General features: G+C 45.2%; 1 protein-coding gene across 5 annotated transcripts in view; it reads left to right on the forward strand.

The window, feature by feature from the left end:
* The window catches only part of FUBP3 (far upstream element binding protein 3), a 217507-nt gene that overhangs the window by 82706 nt on the left and 114129 nt on the right, over window positions 1-20672 (forward strand). For all 5 annotated transcript variants that reach the window (XM_069237058.1, XM_069237062.1, XM_069237059.1 and 2 more), the window contains one exon: window positions 3465-3569. In XM_069237058.1, the coding sequence (XP_069093159.1) occupies window positions 3465-3569 (105 nt within the window). The remainder of the gene's footprint in view (window positions 1-3464; window positions 3570-20672) is intronic.

Below are 20672 nucleotides of genomic sequence, written 5' to 3' on the forward strand. Positions count from 1 at the left end.
ATTAGCGAGTCAAGTATGTGTGCCACCCACATGCTAGTACCACCCCTGTGGTGGGTTGCTGTATGAGGGACGCAGTTTTTCAGAAAAAGCCATCTTTGTGATGGCATACTTAGGAATTCTGGGACATTTTTCTCCACAGGAAGTAGTTATATAGTGGGCATAGTGACCCTAAGGGTCAGTAGGCCATTGGCTACTACTCTACACACCCCCAAGGCCCCCCTCAGTGCAGTCTGTAGGGGAGTGCCTGGCACCAGAGAAGCAGATCCCAGCTGACTGAAGGATACTCCAGAGATGCAAAAGGCAAGAACTGAAGATCCGTGACTAACTCAGCGGCAACCTTGCCAAGCCTGCCTGTGGACATAGACCATTGTGAGACACTCCTTATCCTCCAACTACTGAGACTTCCAAAAGCCCAGGATGACTGTCAGTCTTCACCCCAGCACAAGGAGCTCCCATGGAGTGGCAGAGCAGCTCCCCTGTATCCTTTCAGGCACCCAAGATCTGCCGAAGAGGACTCTGGACTGCCAAAACTGCAGCCGAACAGCGCCTCTGCACCCGCGCCCCCCAGACCGTGTTGAAGTGGACCAATGGGGCCAGCTTGGTCCCCAGCCTCTCAGTCCATCGTGGGTTTCCTCACTGTGACCCTCACAAAGACTGCAGCCTCATTGTACAGGCCTCCCTCCAATGCGACCGCCTCCGGTGACAGTAATCCCGGCTATCCACTGCACCTTTGTACCCAGACTCACCGGACTGAGGAGACGAGGACCACAGGTGCCTCTGCGTCCCCCGGGCTCGTGAGACTTGAGCCCACTTGTTGGTACACTCGGACTGGTTCCTATTTTTATAAATTGGTGTGGATTTCCTGGAGTCGTCTCGTATTTATTGACTGTAGTGTGTATTTGTAAATGTCTTGCTCTCCTTTGTGTTGAGCCTAAGGCTGCTTGACCACACTACCGCTAAACAGAGCTCTATGGGATTGCGTAGCCAGCCCTGTGCTCTCACTGGGGACCGCCTGGACCCTTTACACGGTACTCGCATACCACGTAAAGGGCCAGCTTCCTTCAGTATTACTGTTTCATTTTGCTAGTAATGTTGCTCTGCTCACTCCTCAAGGTGAATTTTCAAGTTCCCATTGCACATTTCCAATCTTTCAACTCTTTTGTTACACATTGTATTTACCTTAATGACTTGATGTTTACTCTTCTGCCGTTAAGGCCTGGTCTTTGGAATCCCCCTGAGCTGGTCACCTTTCTTAAAGGGGTTTTCATACATTACTGAAATGGGTCTGTGACGCTGCCATCTCTGCAGCCCTGAGTGCCTGAGATTGTTCTCCACTCTCCCTCAGCACATTTATGTGGCTGCTGCAGTCTGTTTTTCTATCACCTGTATTGAACTCCGATTTCTACTACAGTTTCATTTTTGTCGGTCGCATCTTTGCTGCATTTTCCAAGCGTAACACGAATTCCTCTTAACTCCTGCTGCTCTACCGACCTCTTTTTCTGAGTATTTATATGCATTTTACTTTCATCCTGGCCCTGTGGTTTTTATTGTGCAGCGTTGGCCTTCATGTGTCAAGTGAAGCAGTTGCTGTCAGTGAGCTATTCTTGTGGACTCCTTTAAGAAGTATGCTCTGCAATCCGTGCTCTTGGTAGTACACTGGACTTCGTTTTGTTTACCAGCTTCAACTCAGTCGTCCTCCTCTGTTACCTCCAGCTCATTAGTTTCTGTGGTCTGTGCCACATCTAATCCTGGGGCTTGTTTCTCTATGTTTTGTTATACTTTCCTCGAGGTCTGCACAATTTCTCTTTCGCTCCTTCGCTTTCTGTGGATTAATTTTCTTCCTTGCCACTTGCTGTAGCTACAACTTCCCTCTGCGCTGCTCTACTGCGGTCTTGGGCCCACTTACACCTTCTAATTCTACTATTAAATTGTAGCTATGCGTTCTCAGTAAAGCTGTTTGCCATGTTGAGCTTTAGCAGCTCAAATGTAGCACCACAACTATGCTTAACTTCGAAGTGCAAAGTGACATTTTCTTTTGTTCACTTATTTCTTAACATGTTGTCACTTGTGTGGCACTTTCAGCTGTTTGCTGCCACCTTCTCTGGACTCAGCTTCTCTTGTCCAGCAATGCTCTCCAGCTGGCATCTTGACATCTGCACTTGTCAACATATGTGCAACTTTCTCTTCTTGCACCACTTCCTCTGCATCCTCATCTGAATGTTCTTCCTGTTCGTTCCGCCGTCTGTGGTCCTACCTGTCTGAGGTGGATGCTCGTGATCGAGGGTAGACCCAGCGCCTACCTGTGCACTTTCTAACAAACGTGGGTTCTGCCCCAAGCCCAGGTGTGCTGCCCTTATGTACAAGTACCCCCAAGCACACCTGGAAAATCTGCATGTAGGCCTTCTGTGTGCTCCGTTCTCATCAGTCAGTGAACAGTGAGCATTTCTCTTCAGTGGAAAGTGGACTGTCTTTCTTTAAAAAAACGGTTTTGCCTATCATGTGGGGGTCTAGTTTGTTCTGAAAACCTTGGACAGTCCAGTCTGCTTTTTAACCAACTTCCCAGTTTCTTCTGCTTGCTTTCCAAAATGCCAGAAACAACTTCTAAGTATTTTGCACAACTTTTTCAGGGGATTTAGAGGCTTCTGTTACTTGGAGCCAGCAAGGTGGCTTTGGATCAGTGAAAAGACAAAGTTCGTGCAAAGTTTTGAAGTCCGTCTTTCTTGGACTAAAACTGTTACTTCCCCTTATTCAGCGAAAAGTGTCCCAGGCTGCTGATTTGGGGAGAAAATATCACTTTTAAGGGTCTGGTTCGGACAGTGAATCAGAACTATATCTTTCGTACAGCTTTTCATGTGAAAGTGAAACAGTGTCTCACTCCTTAGATCCATAAACTTGCAGAATGGATAACATTTAACATGAAGGGTTTGTCCATGGTCTACTTTTAGGGTCAGGGGAGCTCCTTCTGCTGCAGAATAAGCTTCTAAATCGTCTGATTTTCCCTCTGGACAGAGCGCTAGGATTACAGGTAAGAAGCTTGCCCTAGTCTCCTAGGTGCACTGCGCCCTGCCCTGCCTCGGAGATTGGGAGGATTGGCTGGGGCTTGTCGGGTGGTAAGAATGCCAACAGAGACGCCCTGTGCACTTGGGCTGGAATGGAAGGGTTTCAGCGTTGATCCCAAGCCTGCAGGAATGGGACCCTTTCAGTAGACTCATCGGCACAACCTCTTAGCATAGACTGCTGCATAAACCTACTTTTTGGGACTCCGAACAACCGCCTGTGCGCACCTAAAATTAAAAGGGTTTGAAAAGGGCAAAAATAGAAGTTTACACGTGTGCACTGTGCCTTGGAAGCAAAAGCATGAATGCAAATGTATTACATCTTTTGCCATTATAGGCCTTTAAGTTTCTGTGTAGTCTTGTTACTTTGGTAGCATTTCAATCGTTTTTCTTTTCCTCCTCCTGCAGCAAGCACGAGACCTGGTGCTGGAAATCATCCGAGAAAAGGATCAGGCAGACTTCCGAGGTTTACGGAGCGACTTCGCCTCCCGGGTGCCTGGAAGCAGCATAGAGGTATGGATCCGTGCAAACCAGTAAAACCTCTCCTCTTTCTTATTTTGCATGCACTACGTTGTCTTTTTCGGAAAAGACAATACTGTTTTTGCAGACATTGTGGTATATTTCTGAATTTTAAACTTTGACTGGAGACTGGTTTCTGTGGGTTACCTGTGCTTTGTCAGTATCTAGTGGAAAACCTGCGTTCGCCACTTTCTCCTGTTACTTTTAATTTCTTTATTCTGTGATAAATCCTTACAGATTCCATATTTTCCACTGTTCTACAGAGCCTTTAGTCTACGATCGGTCTTAGTTTTCTTTTTATACCATATGTTTACCTGACCACCAGGCTTGACAGCATAGTATACTTCTGGCCTAGTGGATGCTTCTGGTTGCCGCTGTAGTCTGTACGTACATAGCTCTGTAGTTCTTTCTCTGTTGGTCTTTCCTTGGCTCCTTTTTTCCTTTCTTTGCTTTTCTTTTTCTGAGTTTGGCTAAGTCTCTGGTCATGTTCTCCTTTCTCAATTAATCCATGCACTTTCTGTTAGTCCCCATGTCTGTTCTCCAGTAATGTCACCTGTGCACATTTGATTCTCTGGGTATCTAGGTTGGTTTTGTCTCACATATCAGTCACCTCTTGCTCCACTCTTCTGTTGCATGTTTAGCTTTGCTCTACAGCTCTTGAAGGGGCTCAAGAGCAGAGATTGTGCAGTTCAGTTTAGGAACTTTGTGTTCAGAGTTTTAATTTGTAGGCTTGAGCAGTGCCTGACCTGCCATGCTGTCACTGTGGTGCTCTCCTTCTGAAAATATTAGAGCACTCTGGTGCTGGCAAGGGCGGTTTAAACAATAAATAAATAATAAATAAAAAATTAATACATCTTCTTAGATGAACCTTCACGTTAAATGATTGTGTAGCCCTTCACGTGAAAGTATTTGCCAGCTCTCTTCTGCGTGAGCGCTGCTCCCCTTCTCTGTGTATCTGTCCAGTCTGGTTCCTGTTGTCTTCTGTCAGGTGGGAAGCCAGGCTTGGCTCCTCCTTGTTTGTTCATTTTTTCGTGGAACCATTTTGTTCACTGACCTACCTACCACTGGACTGGCCTCTCCATCCAGCACATCTCTGCTTTGCACGTTTGCAATGGGCTTAAAGTAGCCTTGTGAAGGCTGAGGCAACTGTCAGGTTAGCGGCCGACCTGCTCTGAAGCTCAGTTCTAGGGCGCAAGCTTCAGGGGAGTTCTTGTGTTCTCTGAAGTTGCTGAGAATATCGTTTTCCAAAGAGACTGGTCGTGTGTGAGACTGAACTTCATTGTGGGACAGAACATCTGTCTACAAGGATTTAGTGAAGTTATAATCACTTGTTACCAGCAAAAGCATCACTTTACCAGTTCCTGGGCAATGTTCATGTGGGCAATACTCTGGGCACATTCCAGAACTTTTTGGATTGAAACCGCAAAGTTGAAAGTTCATAGTACTGCAATTCCAGTTGACTTTTGCACTCCAAATATTGATCTGAAAGATACCGCATATGAATTGTCTTGCCTCAGAACTCCATAAAACTGCCTTGGGCATCCTGGTGTTAACTATGATCTGTGAAGCATAGCACCAAGAGGTGTGACCAACTCTCACACTAGAGGTTGAATTGCCGCTCAGGCAGTTCCATGGAGTTTGTAAATCTACCGTTGGTGTCTGGATCTCCATCTGTGATCTCAAAAGCACCCAGCTCTGCTAGGCGCCACTGAAATCTGTTGCATCCTTAACTCTTGATTCTGCTTCCAGAGGTCCTTATTTTGGTAAAGCACTCAAAATACCAGAATAAGGAACAGAGTCAAGGAGTAGAGTTCAGTACTGGTGACTTTTCAGAATGATTTGTTCAGATCTTTCTATCAGTACACCCGATGGTCTGGTGCGGAGAGTGGTTCCTCAACTTCTGCTGCTTTTTTCCCCAGTTACATGAAACCTTTCCTTTCTTTTTGATGACGCACAATTTTTATTTGCGCCTCCTGAACAGCTGCTTAGTGCTAGAAGAAGAGTTGTATTGTGTATATAGATAAGATAAAATGCCTTTATCCATTTGGATTTACTTTAGTCCGTAGCTTGCATTTGACATTTTCCAATAGTTACTTCAGCTTTATTAGTTCTCTTGTTGTCGTTCCATAATCTTTCCACAATCTTTGGTGACGAGCTCTTTCTAGCTCTTCAGTGCCCCTACCATGAAGAGACTTGGCATGATCACTTTCAAGAGGCTAGTGTCCTTGACTGACATATTTCCTGATTCTGGTCTTCCCACATCTCCAGAGTTTTCGACCTCCTGCCTCCCACCTTGGAGGTGAAAAACAATGTTTTCACTGAAGTTCTCCAGCTGTGGCCAAACTGCTACTGAGCCCCCCTTAACTTTGAACGAGGCACTAATTGATGCCCTTCTAGAGGCCTAGGCCAAATCTTGCTCTGACACCCCAGTAAGTCGCCAGATTACAAGACCTCACCAGTCTGCCCTGGGAGAACCTGCATTTTTGCCTCCGCACCCCTCATTTGAGATTTAGTGGTGCCGTTGTGTCCTAGTCAGACAAACCTGAATACTTTCCTGCCCAATTCTCCCCCTTCCTCCCTACCCCAACTCCCACAATAGGAGAGGGTATTTTCTTCAACCAGTTTGGCCCTTGGGTCAGTCCATGCCAGTTACCTGCTGGGCCACAACTCCCAGACTTCTAAAGATGTGGTGTCTGGAGTTCTCCCAAGTGTCCTGAATACCTTCCCCCAAGCTCTACAGGACTGTTGTGACCCCCGGAGGAGGGGTTCTTGGCATCCTTGGTTTTCTGTGGTCATCTCGGAAGCCTTCTCTCATAGTCATTAAGGGTTTCGGTCAACATGTTATGTGAATCCTGAAGCCCTCTGGTTTGTGATCGTGGTAAAGGCAATACATGCTTCCTTTTGAAGCTTTTTTCCATGCCTACTTATTTTATCGACCTCAGAGTTAATGATGGAATAACTCGACACACACAACAGATGGAATAGCTAAAATGTTTCATTTGAAGTAAAGTCAGACGTATCTGCTTGGAGAAAGTAAAAATCTTGGGCTCACTGTCCACTGGACTTGTGATATGGCCTCTGGGAGGGGTGAGATTGGAAATACTTATCTTATTGGCTAAAGTTTGGGCCTTTTCCTCTAAGGTGAACTTGCTACTTTTTTTTTTTTTTTTAGTTAAAATCTGAACGTCTGTTTTCTTTTGAATTGCTCTTGTTATATGCCCTTGAACACCAATAAGAATCTTGTGTTCGATGGCATCTGTCGCTGTAGATACGCATGTTCTGCAATAGCTCGCCATCTGGTGTTGGGCCGGAGTGTTACAAGTTGTTTTTCTTCGAAGAAGTCTTTCGAGTCACGGGACCGAGTGACTCCTCCTTTTGTCTCCATTGCGCATGGGCGTCGACTCCATCTTCGATTGTTTTTTTTCCGCCATCGGGTTCGGACGTGTTCCTGTCGCTCCGAGTTTCGGAACGGAAAATTAGCTAATTTTGGAAGATTTTCGTCGGTATTGTTGCGTTCGGGATCGGCGTACTTACATTCAACACCGCATCGAAGATCGAAGAGCTCCGGTGCCCTTCGGGGTAGTTTTTCGATCCTCCGTCGGGGCCTGGTCGGCCCGACCGCGTGCTGAAGAACGCCGATGGAACGGACCCCGTTTCGTTTCTGCCCCAAATGCCACAATAAATACCCCTACACAGACCACACTTGGTCTGCAACCTGTGCCTGTCACCTGAGCACAGCGAAGACACCTGCGAGGCCTGTCGTGCGTTCCGGTCCCGAAAAACACTCCGAGACCGTCGAGCCAGAAGACTTCAGATGGCGTCCGCACCGACAGCCCAACGGGAGTTCGAGGAACAGGAAGGTACCTTCTCGATCCAAGACTCAGACTCCGAAGGATTCGACGATACACAAACCGTGAGTAAGACGTCTAAAACCACACAGAGAAACATTTACAAGGCCCAGGGGACGCCACTGCCACCAGGCCATGGCTCGACCCATAAATTCGGTGACCGACCGTCGGCACCGAAAAAGGCCCAAACAGTGCCGAGATCGTCCGACTCCGGTCGAGACACCGGCACGCAGCCTTCTCGGGACCGAGAAAGTGCTGGAGACAAGCCTTGACACCGAGATGCCGGTGTGGACACGGCTCGACGCCGAGACAGCGGCACCGAAACAGATCGACGCCGAGAGGTTTCGGCCCCGAAAAGGAAAAAAGTCACCTCGGAGCCGAAAAAACACGCAGACAAAGTTTCGTTGCCGAAACAAACTGCAAGCGACCCAGCTTCAGGCTCTTATACAGAAGAGCACTCGCTAACCTCCCAAATGCAGAAGCATAGGTTTGAGGAAGAGCTACAAGCAACTGATGTGGACCATACGCAAAAGCGTATCTTCATTCAGCAGGGGACAGGAAAAATAAGCACCCTTCCCCCCCATTAGGAGAAAGAGGAGGTTGGAGTTCCAGACGGAACAAACACCACAACCAAAAGTGGTGAAAAGAGTTACACCACCACCCTCTCCTCCGCCCGTGATTGACGTTTCACCAGCACAAACTCCATCACACTCCCCAGCTCACACCACCATGAGCCAGGGTGACCAAGATCAGGACGCATGGGACCTATACGACGCCCCAGTGTCAGATAACAGCCCGGAGGCATACCCTACAAAGCCATCTCCACCAGAAGACAGCACCGCGTACTCTTAGGTGGTGGCTAGAGCAGCACAATATCACAATGTAAGCCTCCACTCAGAACAGGTCGAGGATGATTTCTTGTTCAACACACTCTCCTCCACCCACAGCTCATACCAAAGCCTGCCTATGCTCCCTGGTATGCTCCGGCACGCAAAAGACCTATTTAAGGAGCCGGTCAAAAGTAGGGCAATCACACCAAGGGTGGAAAAAAAGTATAAGCCGCCTCCTACGGACCCGGTTTTCATCACTACACAGCTGCCACCAGACTCTGTTGTTGTAGGAGCAGCTAGGAAAAGGGCCAACTCCCACACATCTGGAGATGCACCACCCCCAGATAAAGAAAGCCGCAAGTTCGATGCAGCTGGTAAGAGTCGCAGCACAAGCTGCAAACCAGTGGCGCATCGCGAACTCCCAGGCACTACTTGCGCGCTATGACAGAGCCCACTGGGACGAGATGCAACATCTCATTGAACATCTGCCCAAGGACTTACAAAATAGGGCAAAGCAAGTGGTCGAGGAAGGACAGACCATTTCCAACAACCAGATCCGCTCCTCCATGGACGCTGCAGATACAGCTGCACGGACAATTAATACATCTGTAACTATCAGAAGGCATGCATGGCTCCGAACGTCTGGATTTAAACCAGAGATTCAACAAGCAGTTCTCAATATGCCTTTTAATGAAAAAGAACTGTTCGGTCCAGAAGTGGACACAGCGATTGAGAAACTCAAAAAAGATACGGACACTGCCAAAGCCATGGGCGCACTCTACTCCCCGCAGAGCAGAGGGAATTACAGCACATTCCGTAAAACGCCCTTTCGAGGGGGGTTTCGAGGTCAAAGCACACAAGCCAGCACCTCACAAGCCACACCGTCCAGTTACCAGGGACAGTATAGAGGAGGTTTTCGGGGACAATATAGAGGAGGGCAATTCCCTAGAAATAGAGGAAGATTTCAAAGCCCCAAAGCCCCTACTACTAAACAGTGACTCACAGGTCACTCACCCCCTCCACACAACACCAGTGGGGGGAAGAATAGGTCATTATTACAAAGCATGGGAGGAAATCACTACAGACACTTGGGTTCTAGCAATTATCCAACATGGTTATTGCATAGAATTTCTACAATTCCCTCCAAACATACCACCAAAAGCACAAAATTTAACAACACACCATTCCAATCTCCTGGAGATAGAAGTGCAGGCACTATTGCAAAAGAATGCAATCGAATTAGTGCCAAACACACAAATAAACACAGGAGTTTACTCACTGTACTTTCTGATACCAAAGAAGGACAAAACACTGAGACCAATCCTAGACCTCAGAGTAGTGAACACTTTCATCAAATCAGACCACTTCCACATGGTCACACTACAAGAAGTATTGCCATTGCTAAAACTGCACGACTACATGGCAACTTTAGACCTCAAGGATGCTTATTTCCATATACCAATACACCCATCGCACAGGAAATACCTAAGGTTTGTATTCAAAGGAATACATTACCAATTCAAGGTACTGCCTTTCGGATTAACAACCGCACCAAGAGTCTTTACCAAATGTCTAGCGGTAGTCGCAGCACACATAAGAAGGCAGCAGATACATGTGTTCCCATATCTAGACGACTGGCTAATCAAGGCCCATTCGTTAATAGAGTGCTCAAATCACACAAATCATATCATACAAACCCTCTTCAAACTAGGGTTCACCGTCAATTTCACAAAATCCAAAATTCTGCCACGCAAGGTACAACAATACCTGGGAGCCATAATAGACACATCAAAAGGAGTAGCCACTCCAAGTCCACAAAGAATTCAAAATTTCAACACCATCATACAACGCATGTATCCAACACAAAAGATACAAGCAAAGATGGTATTACAACTCCTAGGCATGATGTCATCATGCATAGCCATTGTCCCAAACGCAAGACTGCACATGAGGCCCTTACAACAATGCCTAGCATCACAGTGGTCTCAAGCACAGGGTCACCTTCTAGATCTGGTGTTAATAGACCGCCAAACTTACCTCTCGCTTCTGTGGTGGAACAACATAAATTTAAACAAGGGGCGGCCTTTCCAAGACCCAGTGCCACAATACGTAATAACAACAGATGCTTCCATGACAGGGTGGGGAGCACACCTCGATCAACACAGCATACAAGGACAATGGAACGTACATCAAACAAAACTGCATATCAATCACCTAGAACTTCTAGCAGTTTTTCAAGCACTAAAAGCTTTCCAACCAATAATAGTTCACAAATACATTCTCGTCAAAACAGACAACATGACAACAATGTATTATCTAAACAAGCAGGGGGGGACGCACTCCACGCAGTTAAGCCTGCTAGCACAAAAAATTTGGCATTGGGCAATTCACAACCAAATTCGCCTAACTGCACAGTTTATACCAGGGATACAAAATCAACTCGCAGACAATCTCTCTCGAGATCACCAACAGGTCCACGAATGGGAAATTCACCCCCAAATTCTGAACACTTATTTCAAACTCTGGGGAACACCTCAGATAGACTTGTTTGCGACAAGGGAGAACGCAAAATGCCAAAACTTCGCATCCAGATACCCACACAAACAATCCCAAGGCAATGCCCTATGGATGAACTGGTCAGGGATATTTGCTTACGCTTTTCCTCCTCTCCCTCTCCTTCCTTACCTGGTAAACAAACTCAGTCAAAGCAAACTCAAACTCATATTGATAGCACCAACTTGGGCAAGGCAACCCTGGTACACAACGCTGCTAGACCTATCAGTGGTACCCTGCATCAAATTGCCCAACAGGCCAGATCTGTTGACACAGCACAACCAAAAGATCAGACACCCAGATCCAGCATCGCTGAATCTAGCAATCTGGCTCCTGAAATCCTAGAATTCGGGCACTTACAACTTACCCAAGAATGTATGGAAGTCCTAAAACAAGCAAGAAGGCCATCCACCAGGCACTGCTATGCAAGTAAATGGAAGAGGTTTGTTTGCTACTGCCATGTTAATCAAATACAACCATTACACACAACTCCAGAACATGTAGTGGGTTACTTGCTTCACTTACAAAAATCTAACCTAGCTTTCTCTTCCATTAAGATTCACCTTGCAGCAATATCTGCATACCTGCAAACTACCTATTCAACTTCCCTATATAAAATACCAGTCATTAAAGCATTCATGGAGGGCCTTAGGAGAATTATACCACCAAGAACACTACCTGTTCCTTCATGGAACCTAAATGTTGTCCTAACTAGACTTATGGGTCCACCTTTTGAACCCATGCACTCCTGCGACATACAGTTCCTAACCTGGAAGGTGGCATTTCTCATCGCCATTACTTCCCTAAGAAGAGTAAGCGAGATTCAGGCGTTTACTATACAGGAACCTTTTATACAACTACACAAAAATAAAGTCGTCCTAAGGACAAATCCTAAATTTTTGCCAAAGGTTATTTCACCGTTCCATCTAAATCAAACAGTGGAACTTCCAGTGTTCTTTCCACAGCCAGATACCGTAGCTGAAAGGGCACTACATACATTAGATGTCAAAAGAGCATTAATGTATTACATTGACAGAACAAAAAACATCAGAAAGACTAAACAACTCTTTATTGCATTTCAAAAACCTCACGCAGGAAACCCAATTTCAAAACAAGGTATAGCCAGATGGATAGTTAAATGCATCCAAATCTGCTACCTTAAAGCTAAACGACAGCTGCCCATTACACCAAGGGCACACTCAACCAGAAAGAAAGGTGCTACCATGGCCTTTCTAGGAAACATCCCAATGCAAGAAATATGTAAGGCAGCCACATGGTCTACGCCTCACACATTCACCAAGCACTACTGTGTAGACGTGTTATCCGCACAACAAGCCACAGTAGGTCAAGCCGTATTAAGGACATTATTTTAGACTACTTCCACTCCTACAGGCTGATCCACCGCTTTTGGGGAAATAACTGCTTACTAGTCTATGCAGAACATGCGTATCTACAGCGACAGATGCCATCGAACTGAAAATGTCACTTACCCAGTGTACATCTGTTCGTGGCATCAGTCGCAGTAGATTCGCATGTGCCCACCCGCCTCCCCGGGAGCCTGTAGCAGTTTGGAAGTTACCTTCAATTATTTATATATGTATCATCTCAACCTTAAATAGGTGCATACTTAGTCACTCCATTGCATGGGCACTATTACTACAATTCAACTCCTACCTCACCCTCTGCGGGGGAAAAACAATCGAAGATGGAGTCGACGCCCATGCGCAATGGAGACAAAAGGAGGAGTCACTCGGTCCCGTGACTCGAAAGACTTCTTCGAAGAAAAACAACTTGTAACACTCCGGCCCAACACCAGATGGCGAGCTATTGCAGAACATGCGAATCTACTGCGACTGATGCCACGAACAGATGTACACTGGGTAAGTGACATTTTCATTCTTATAAACAATCCACATAACTTTAGTATTTCATTAATTCCAGTTTGGCAGTTCTGTAACCCCTTGTTAGTCAATTGGAAAAATGAGGTATTCTTAGTAAAAGGAAGACTCGGGATCTTCTAGGGTGAAGTGCACACAGACCAGTTCCCACATAGAAACCCAATGCATTGCTTTTGTAGTAGTTTCAACTAAGTCTTGGTTAATCAGCAACTTTGGTAATATAGCATCTATCTTGAGAACCTACACAGTGCATAGAAAAAGATACAGCAACTTGTCTAGGTTTATTCTCAATGTTGTGTACAGCGCACTGCCTTAACTCACACTACATGCATGTCTTTGTGAGAGGACGACAACGTTCAGGCCCCAGTCTCAGCAGATATCTGAGTAATTAAGCATTTCATGACTGTTTTGTCTTGGACGTTTTCTGTTTAATGTTCAAGGATTTTGATTCTAATGCTTCTGAATGGACTCCACCTTAGTGACCTTTAACTAAGTCTAAGACTTGTTCCTAATTAAAGACTGCATCAGAGCTGGTGGTACTAACCCTGACCCGCAGAAGGTGGTGTGGATGAAGGCAACATTCCTTTTTCATTTGAAATGGCCATCACTTTAAATCACTTGTGGATCAAGTTTGATTAGATCTTAAGTACTTAGAGGGCCAGAGGGGCCAACTTTCCACTTGTTAGAATCTGATTAGGATCGGTTAGTCTCTAGCTCCCCAGAAGGAGGTTTAAAAAAAAAAAGTTGTCAGATATTGGCTCTGGAGTTTTATCCTTTGCAAGAGAAGAAATAGTTTTAGTTCTGCATTGTATTGATCATCCTACACATTGGAGTAATTCTTCGTTGCGAGGAAAGGTGCAGCCTGATGTGCATGCATTTCCTGCATTAAAACCTTGCTCCGTCTCTCAGGCTGCAGGAGCTCCTGTGCCCATGTTGCCCTGCACACAGTTGCCTCGGACTCCTATCTTTTTGGTGCACGTAGTGTGAACTGGGAACGTATTTCCTAAGTTTTTATTCCAGTTTACCAAGATAAGAAGCGGAGGAGCATGATTATCTGCGACTTCAGTGGTGGTCCTGTAATGCAGGTCCAGAGCTACAAGTAACCCATTCTTCAACGCAGGATCTTCTTTGATAGTCCTGAACATTTAAATAGAGTAGCAAGCTCAGTCATAGTCCTTGCAGCTATTGGCCACAAAGAATAAAAACCGTATCTAAAATGAAAAATACAAATCCGAAGGAGTCTTGAAACAGTTTCCAAAAGAGGTTTGTGAGAGCGGCGTGGTCGACGTTGGTCATCTTCCGGGCTGTGATTAAGACAGTAGTGCTTTACGAAAGTGTTGTCTGATTTACAGGGAGCCAATCTACAAATCTGAAAGAGGGATGTTTCTCATTAGGCCCTATTGGGTACTTTCCTTGTAGTGAAACACGCTCTGGGTCTTCCCTGTTGAGATTTCTTGCTGATTAAACCGAAGGAGAAACAGGCCACAAGCTAATGAGGAATGTAGTGGCCAGACCTTGGATTAATAGTCGGAAAAGTGGTTGGTTCCCTCTAGGTTGAAATTAACTCTTCTAACGTCCATGGGAGAGTAAAGAAGGCTTTGCTGGAAAGAATGGGTTTGAAAAGGAAACTGGAAGGACGATTGTATGGTTATTATGGAATGCTGATACTGCCTTCAGGAGGTTTAAAAAAAAAAAGAAATTATCAACAACACCTTTTTGTGAAACTGTACAAGGCTCATTGGCTGTCAGCTTGAATTTCACTAACCCTGCAAGCTGAAGTTGTGATTACAAAGTTTTTCAGAAATGGTGCTGCAGGGAAGCCTTGTGAATCCATTTTAAAAGATGGACCCATCAGTTTTGATAAAATCCAGTTGAGCTACGAAGTTGGAGGATGTGTCCTTACTGGAGGACAAGCTTCTAAAAAATAGTGTTTGGTCATTGCGACAAGACACATATGTAAAATATATTTGCACTGCAGCATCTACGCTGTGCAACTGTAGTTTCATCTAACGGACACCTCGTTAATACTGGGAGTGCATGTAAAAAGGAAACCTGTCTGAGCAGTCGCTGCATGCAAGAATTACATATATAAATGTAAAAACTAAGGGCAGTAAGGCAAGCATTTAGAGATTTCTTGCTGCTCGTATCAAATCAAGCCGTACGGTTGGACCATGGCAAATCTATGCAAAAACCAAGTGATCGTAAGAGCTGAAAAATCAGAAAAGCTGTCACAGGAAGCAGATCTACTGTGGCACTGGGTGTTGCGTCTTAAGATTGTTGTGACGTAGCATAGGATAGGACTACAGAACCCGATGGCAGAGGCCTTAAGCAGAAATCAAGCAAAGTCCCATAAATGGAAGTTAAACGCAAGACAGCTAAAGTTAGTATGCCAGCAGTGGGTCTTACCACCTTTTGATCTCTTTGGCATTTGTAGGTCTCAAGTTTTGCAAAGTTATCCCACCAGGTTGAGATTTCCCCAGCACCTATGGGAAGCTATTTTGATTTGTTGGTCAGGGATTTTTATGTGCCCTCAAGCTCCTCTCCCTACACACATGCATGCCCGGAGTCCCCTACTTACGAGAGTTCTACAGGCATTGAAAAAATATAACCATATATGCTGAAAGTAGTCTCACCAATGTGGACCAGACAGTTTTGGTACTTAAAGCTGTGGGTCCTGTCAATAGCAACACCACTTCAATTCAAACTGGGTCCGTATGTTCTCTTCGAGAATCCAGGTCGGATTTTACATCACATCCCAGCCTTACTGCACATTGACTGCCTACCACCTGCGGGCCTAGAGTTCAGGTCACTAAGTAGTCCATCTGGCTGCAAAAATAATCTACAGGTTCCTCTGCTTCCTCTATGAAAATGTATTGTCTAAAATGGAAATCATTTTATCTTTGGGCCTCATCTCAAAATATTGATCCTTTTTCGATGTGAGAGCACTTCTAAAAGAAGCCTTCAAACCTGTACATACTGCATTCCTGCAGTTGCTATCAGGAAAAACAGCTGCGTTGTTAGCAATAAAATCCACACTGCGCATCCGCAAAATACTAGCTTTTTCCATCAGGCCATCCTATTAAAAGTTTGACAAACTGTTCTTCCTTTTTTTTTTTTTTTTTTTTGGAAAAGGTAGAGAGATGATTACATTCATACATCATTGCCAATGAACAAACAATTCATGGGAAAAGGAAAAAAAAAACACCCAAAAAAAAAGTACGATATGATTACACCTTCTCCTTCGGCTGGAGAGGGACATTTCCCCCGTTTATCATCCCGAAAGAAAACATTGAATTAGGACATCAGTCATTAGCCATAAGCCAGTTCCGAAATTGTCCCCAGATAGTATTCCCTTTCCTCCTAGCCAATCTCCCCCTCCGTTCATACAGGGAAATCTCCAGATGATACTGATAATAACCTGCCCAACCACTGCTGCCATGATGGTGGTTGCGTGCTCAACCATGCAGAGGAGATACATAATCGATAAACCGCCATGGCAAGGAAAATAACGACCCTCTGTCGTCCCCTTGTTTGTTCAGCGACCCCTAGGACCATGATCTCCGGGGTAAGGACCACGTCATACCCCAATATTTCTTTTATCACGAGTTGCATACCATCTGTGTCGTTAATTCCCTGCACGTAGCAAATATATGAATTACATCTGTTCCATGGACAATTGATTCCTCGTGACCCCCCCCCCACTTGACAAGGTGGGCCAGCGTATAATACAAGTCTAACATAGCCTTATAATGTTGTGCCTGTAGAGACGAAGAGAGTAACATAGTTTGACCTAACTCAAGTGAATTAAAAAAGTTAGCACTTCCATCCTCCAGTTTACCGCTACACCTTTCACTATGCTTCCCCAAGTCATCTCGTTGCTCTGCCATCAATGAGGAATAGATTACTTTAATAGTCATATTAGATTCTCCCAGAATACTTTTTAACAATTGATTACTTTTGAACCCCTGTGGCCCACCCTTTTTCTTGCCCAAAAAGTCTCGTACCTGTAAAAATTTTAAAAAATCCCTTTGTTCTAGGCCATACCGTTCTTGAAGACTCGTAAATGTCTTTATTCCAACGTCGTCAAAGTCTCCTAACATCGCTATACCTTTGGAGGCCCATTTTACCATATAGTTATCCTTAAATATTTCCGGGAGCGACGGATTATTCTTAATTAGGGTATAGTAGTTAAATCTTCCGAGCCCATTCTTTATGCGCCACGGCCGCCCGCATTTATAGGCCGCCTCTAATACCTTGTACCGGGTTTTCTTATGATACCCTGGTTCATGGAAGGTTAACAAACACCCCTTAGAGGCGGAAGCCACGAGCAGTTTGTAGATATTAGGGATATTGGGGATACCTTCCACCTCGTTATCCCCTGGTCTTCCCCCCATAATGGGCGCATATATTGAAATGCAGCTGCCATTTGATATAACTTCAAATTAGGCAAGGCCCACCCCCCCTTTTCACGAGGTAGAGACATAAACTTAACCGATCTTCTGCACTTGCCATATGCCCAAATAAATCTCATAATTATCCGGTCCATATCTTCAAACTGAGATTTTGTCAAATTCAAGGGTATGGTCCGGAATCAATACAATAATTTGGGGAGAAGAATCATTTTGACCATATTACACCTTCGTATTATAGTCATATGCAAATTGTTCCTTCTATGCATATCATTTTTAGCCTTTGCCAATATTGGATCTAAGTTCAGACTGATAATTTCTCCTACTCTTGGTGAGATACTGATACCCAGGTATACTGCATGCTCCACCCTCCGATTGTCCTATGAATTCGTATATTGGTTAACCAATAGCTGAGTTTTGGTTCTATTTAACAAATACCCAGAAAATGTCCCGAACTTGGTCGTGACCTCTTCGATTTCTTTCAGTGCTGCGTCCGGATTGGAGATTCTAATGGCTATATCATCCGCATATGCCAGGCCTTTTGTATCCCAACCATATCTGCGTACCAGGATAATCTGCTTGTTCCCTTCAAGCTGTCTGAGCAGAGGATCTATGTATAAGGCGAACAATAACGGAGGGCATGGGCATCCCTGCCTAGTACCTCACCCCACTTGAATGCATCCAGACTGCCCTCCCATTAATTGAATTCTTACTCCCGGGGACTTATACATGGCTTTTATTGGCACGATAAACTTTTCCCGAAAGCCATAGTTCTCCATAACCTGCCAAAGATATTTCCAGCTAACTCGGTCAAATGCTTTCTCAGCGTCTAACAGAGCGACAGCCATGGGCTCCTCTGCCACTTCTGTAGCATCAAACAGCATGATGACTCTTTGAATATGTTCTACCATATCTCTACCAGGGACAAATCCATGTTGTTGAGGTATTACCAATTTCTTAATTACCAAGGATAAACGGGCAGCGAATATTTTAGAATACACTTTAGCATCACTATTAATGTTATTGGCCGATATGAGGCCAGGGTCTGCGGGCCTTACTTTTCTTTAAAAAAAAAAACTACTATATTAGCCATTCCCCATGAAGGCGGGGTTTCTCCACCGTTCTGTACCTGGATAAACAGCTGGAGCATCAATGGACGTAACAATATTTTAAAAGTTTTGTAGAACTCTAATGGGATTGCATCAGGGCCAGAAGCTTTACCGGCGGCCAGTTCACTTAATGCCTTGTCTATTTCTAAACTACCAATCTGACCCTCCAGTTGCAGATAATCCTCTTCTGCAACTGTTAAACCTGATGGGTCTAAGAAATTCCTGCATCTCTATCAATGAAAATCCAGCTGTATCATTATAGAGGTCAGTATAAAATCCCTGGAACACCTTCCTAATACCATCCGTATCTGTCACCATTTGTCCCTGTTGGTCTTGAATCTCTCTAATGACCCCCGCTGCAGCTTTATGACTTGCCCTTACCGCCAACAGGTGACCAGTTCTTTCACCTAACTCATACCTTTCAGAGTGTTGCGCAATATATTTTCCCACTACTCTTTCTGAGTTAACTTCATTTATTGCTGCCCTTGCTATAGCAATCCGCTCCTGGGTGTTCTTTGTATCTTCCCCCCTTTCTATGGCTATAATCAACTGCATTTCTAAATCTCTGAGCTTCAGATGCGAGTCTCTTATTTTCCTTTGAGCCTTTTTTTGTTTACTCAGGCTAAAGCTCAAAGTTGCTCCCCTTCCCCCTGCCTTCAGAGTATCCCAGACTATCTCTATAAGGGCAGACCCTACGTTAATCTCTAAGAATTCCACTATCCAATTCCTCATATAATAAAGGTATTCAAAGTCATTGAGAAGCCCCCTTTCGAAAGTCCACCTCCAGATTTTATGTTCTAGGCCATCTAAGTCCAATACCAGTGGATTATGATCAGACATAATCCGTGGGTATAATTCCATGCTAGCCTGTGTTAATAGTTCAGGAGATGTCAAAAAGAAATCTAATCGGGCCAATTTCACATGGGGGGGGCGGCAGAGAAACAAGTGTACCCAGGATCTGAATCACATAGCTTGACCCAAGCATCCACCAGGCCTAACACTTTCTGCAGACCTACCATTGCCTTGAATACTCGAGGCTTCCGCCCCTGATATTTCTTTGCTATGGGCGCTAAGATATCCTGCAAGCCATCCCAAGAGCCATTAAAGTTAAAGTCCCCGCATAAGATATATGGGGGAGGCCAGCCAGTTAGTTCTACAGCCATAGTATCGATTACAACTGGATCGTCCGTTACTGCCCCATATACAGAACACAACGTAAAGCTACCTTCCCCATAGAAGCATTCTACAATTGCCCATCTCCCATTCCTGTCAGCCTTCTGCCTGGCAAATTTCACTCTATTGCTCTGATCCAATATTGCCGCCCCTTTAGTTTTCACCTCTTGTTTTTGAGCATACTATTATTCTCATACCAAGCGACCCTAAGATTCCACGGTTCCATATTCCACATGAGTTTCTTGTAAGCAATAAATATCTGCCCTGGGGTTTTTTAAATCTTCCATGACTTTCCTTCTTTTTCGGGGTTCATTTAGGCCACAAATGTTAATAGAAGCTATTCGGAGTCTGGTCATTTGTATCTCTTTTCACCCCCCACCCCCAGTCTTTGTTTGGCTTTCATCCTAGCTATATGCAATCTTACATAGACTTCGCTTCCTCTCTCCTTCTCTAGTCCTTATATTCTGCTCCATTCTCTTTATCCCTTCCTTCCCCGTTTTCCCCCTCTTTCCCCCTCCCAACCATCCCCCTCCCCACAACACACCCATCCACCCCCCTCCCTCCCCCACAAGGGCCGGTTGAGGACCCCTCCTCCCAGCCAGCCTCATCCCCCCCCCCCCCCGCCCCCACTTTGTAGAGCAATCGAGACCCCTTTGGCCCGAATGTTGGCGTAACGTAGATATAGGGTGCCCGCCCACCACCGAGATCCTTGCCATCTGAAAACACGTCATTATTTTAGCCCCGTCAAATATTCCTTTGCTTGAATCTCTGACATAAACCATCTCACTTTCCCATTCACAACCGTTTTTAGACGAGCAGGGGAGATCAAATAGGCTTCTCCTCCCTTATCAAAAAATTGTTTGATCAGCTGTCGGAGCCGCCATCTACGCTCCACAGTTGTATGACAAAAGTCTGGTCGAGTAAAAAAAAAAAAGTTACCCCTTCCGTATTGCGCGGGGCGTTAAGGCGTGATTTGTAAAAAATAGCCTGGCACAGCAGATAATTCCCAAAAAACACCAGAATAGCTCTAGGATATTTTGAGGCAGTTGAATGTACCCCCTCCCTCCTGCTTCGTTCCAAAAATTAGAGGGAAGCAAATGCTTTCCCCCCATGACTATCGTTGGTGCTCAGTGCGCGTTCACATAGCCAGAAACGGAGCGTTCTCCAGCTCCGAGTTATGCCCGTGGGGCCACCCCTTGCGCTTTCTTCCAGGCCGCCTTGAGTCACGGCATAGCTTCGGTGATTCGTGGAGGGGAGAGCTTCCCTCCCCTCTCGCT

Source organism: Pleurodeles waltl, chromosome 6, assembly GCF_031143425.1.
Source record: "Pleurodeles waltl isolate 20211129_DDA chromosome 6, aPleWal1.hap1.20221129, whole genome shotgun sequence".
Classification (NCBI taxonomy): Eukaryota; Metazoa; Chordata; class Amphibia; order Caudata; family Salamandridae; genus Pleurodeles; species Pleurodeles waltl.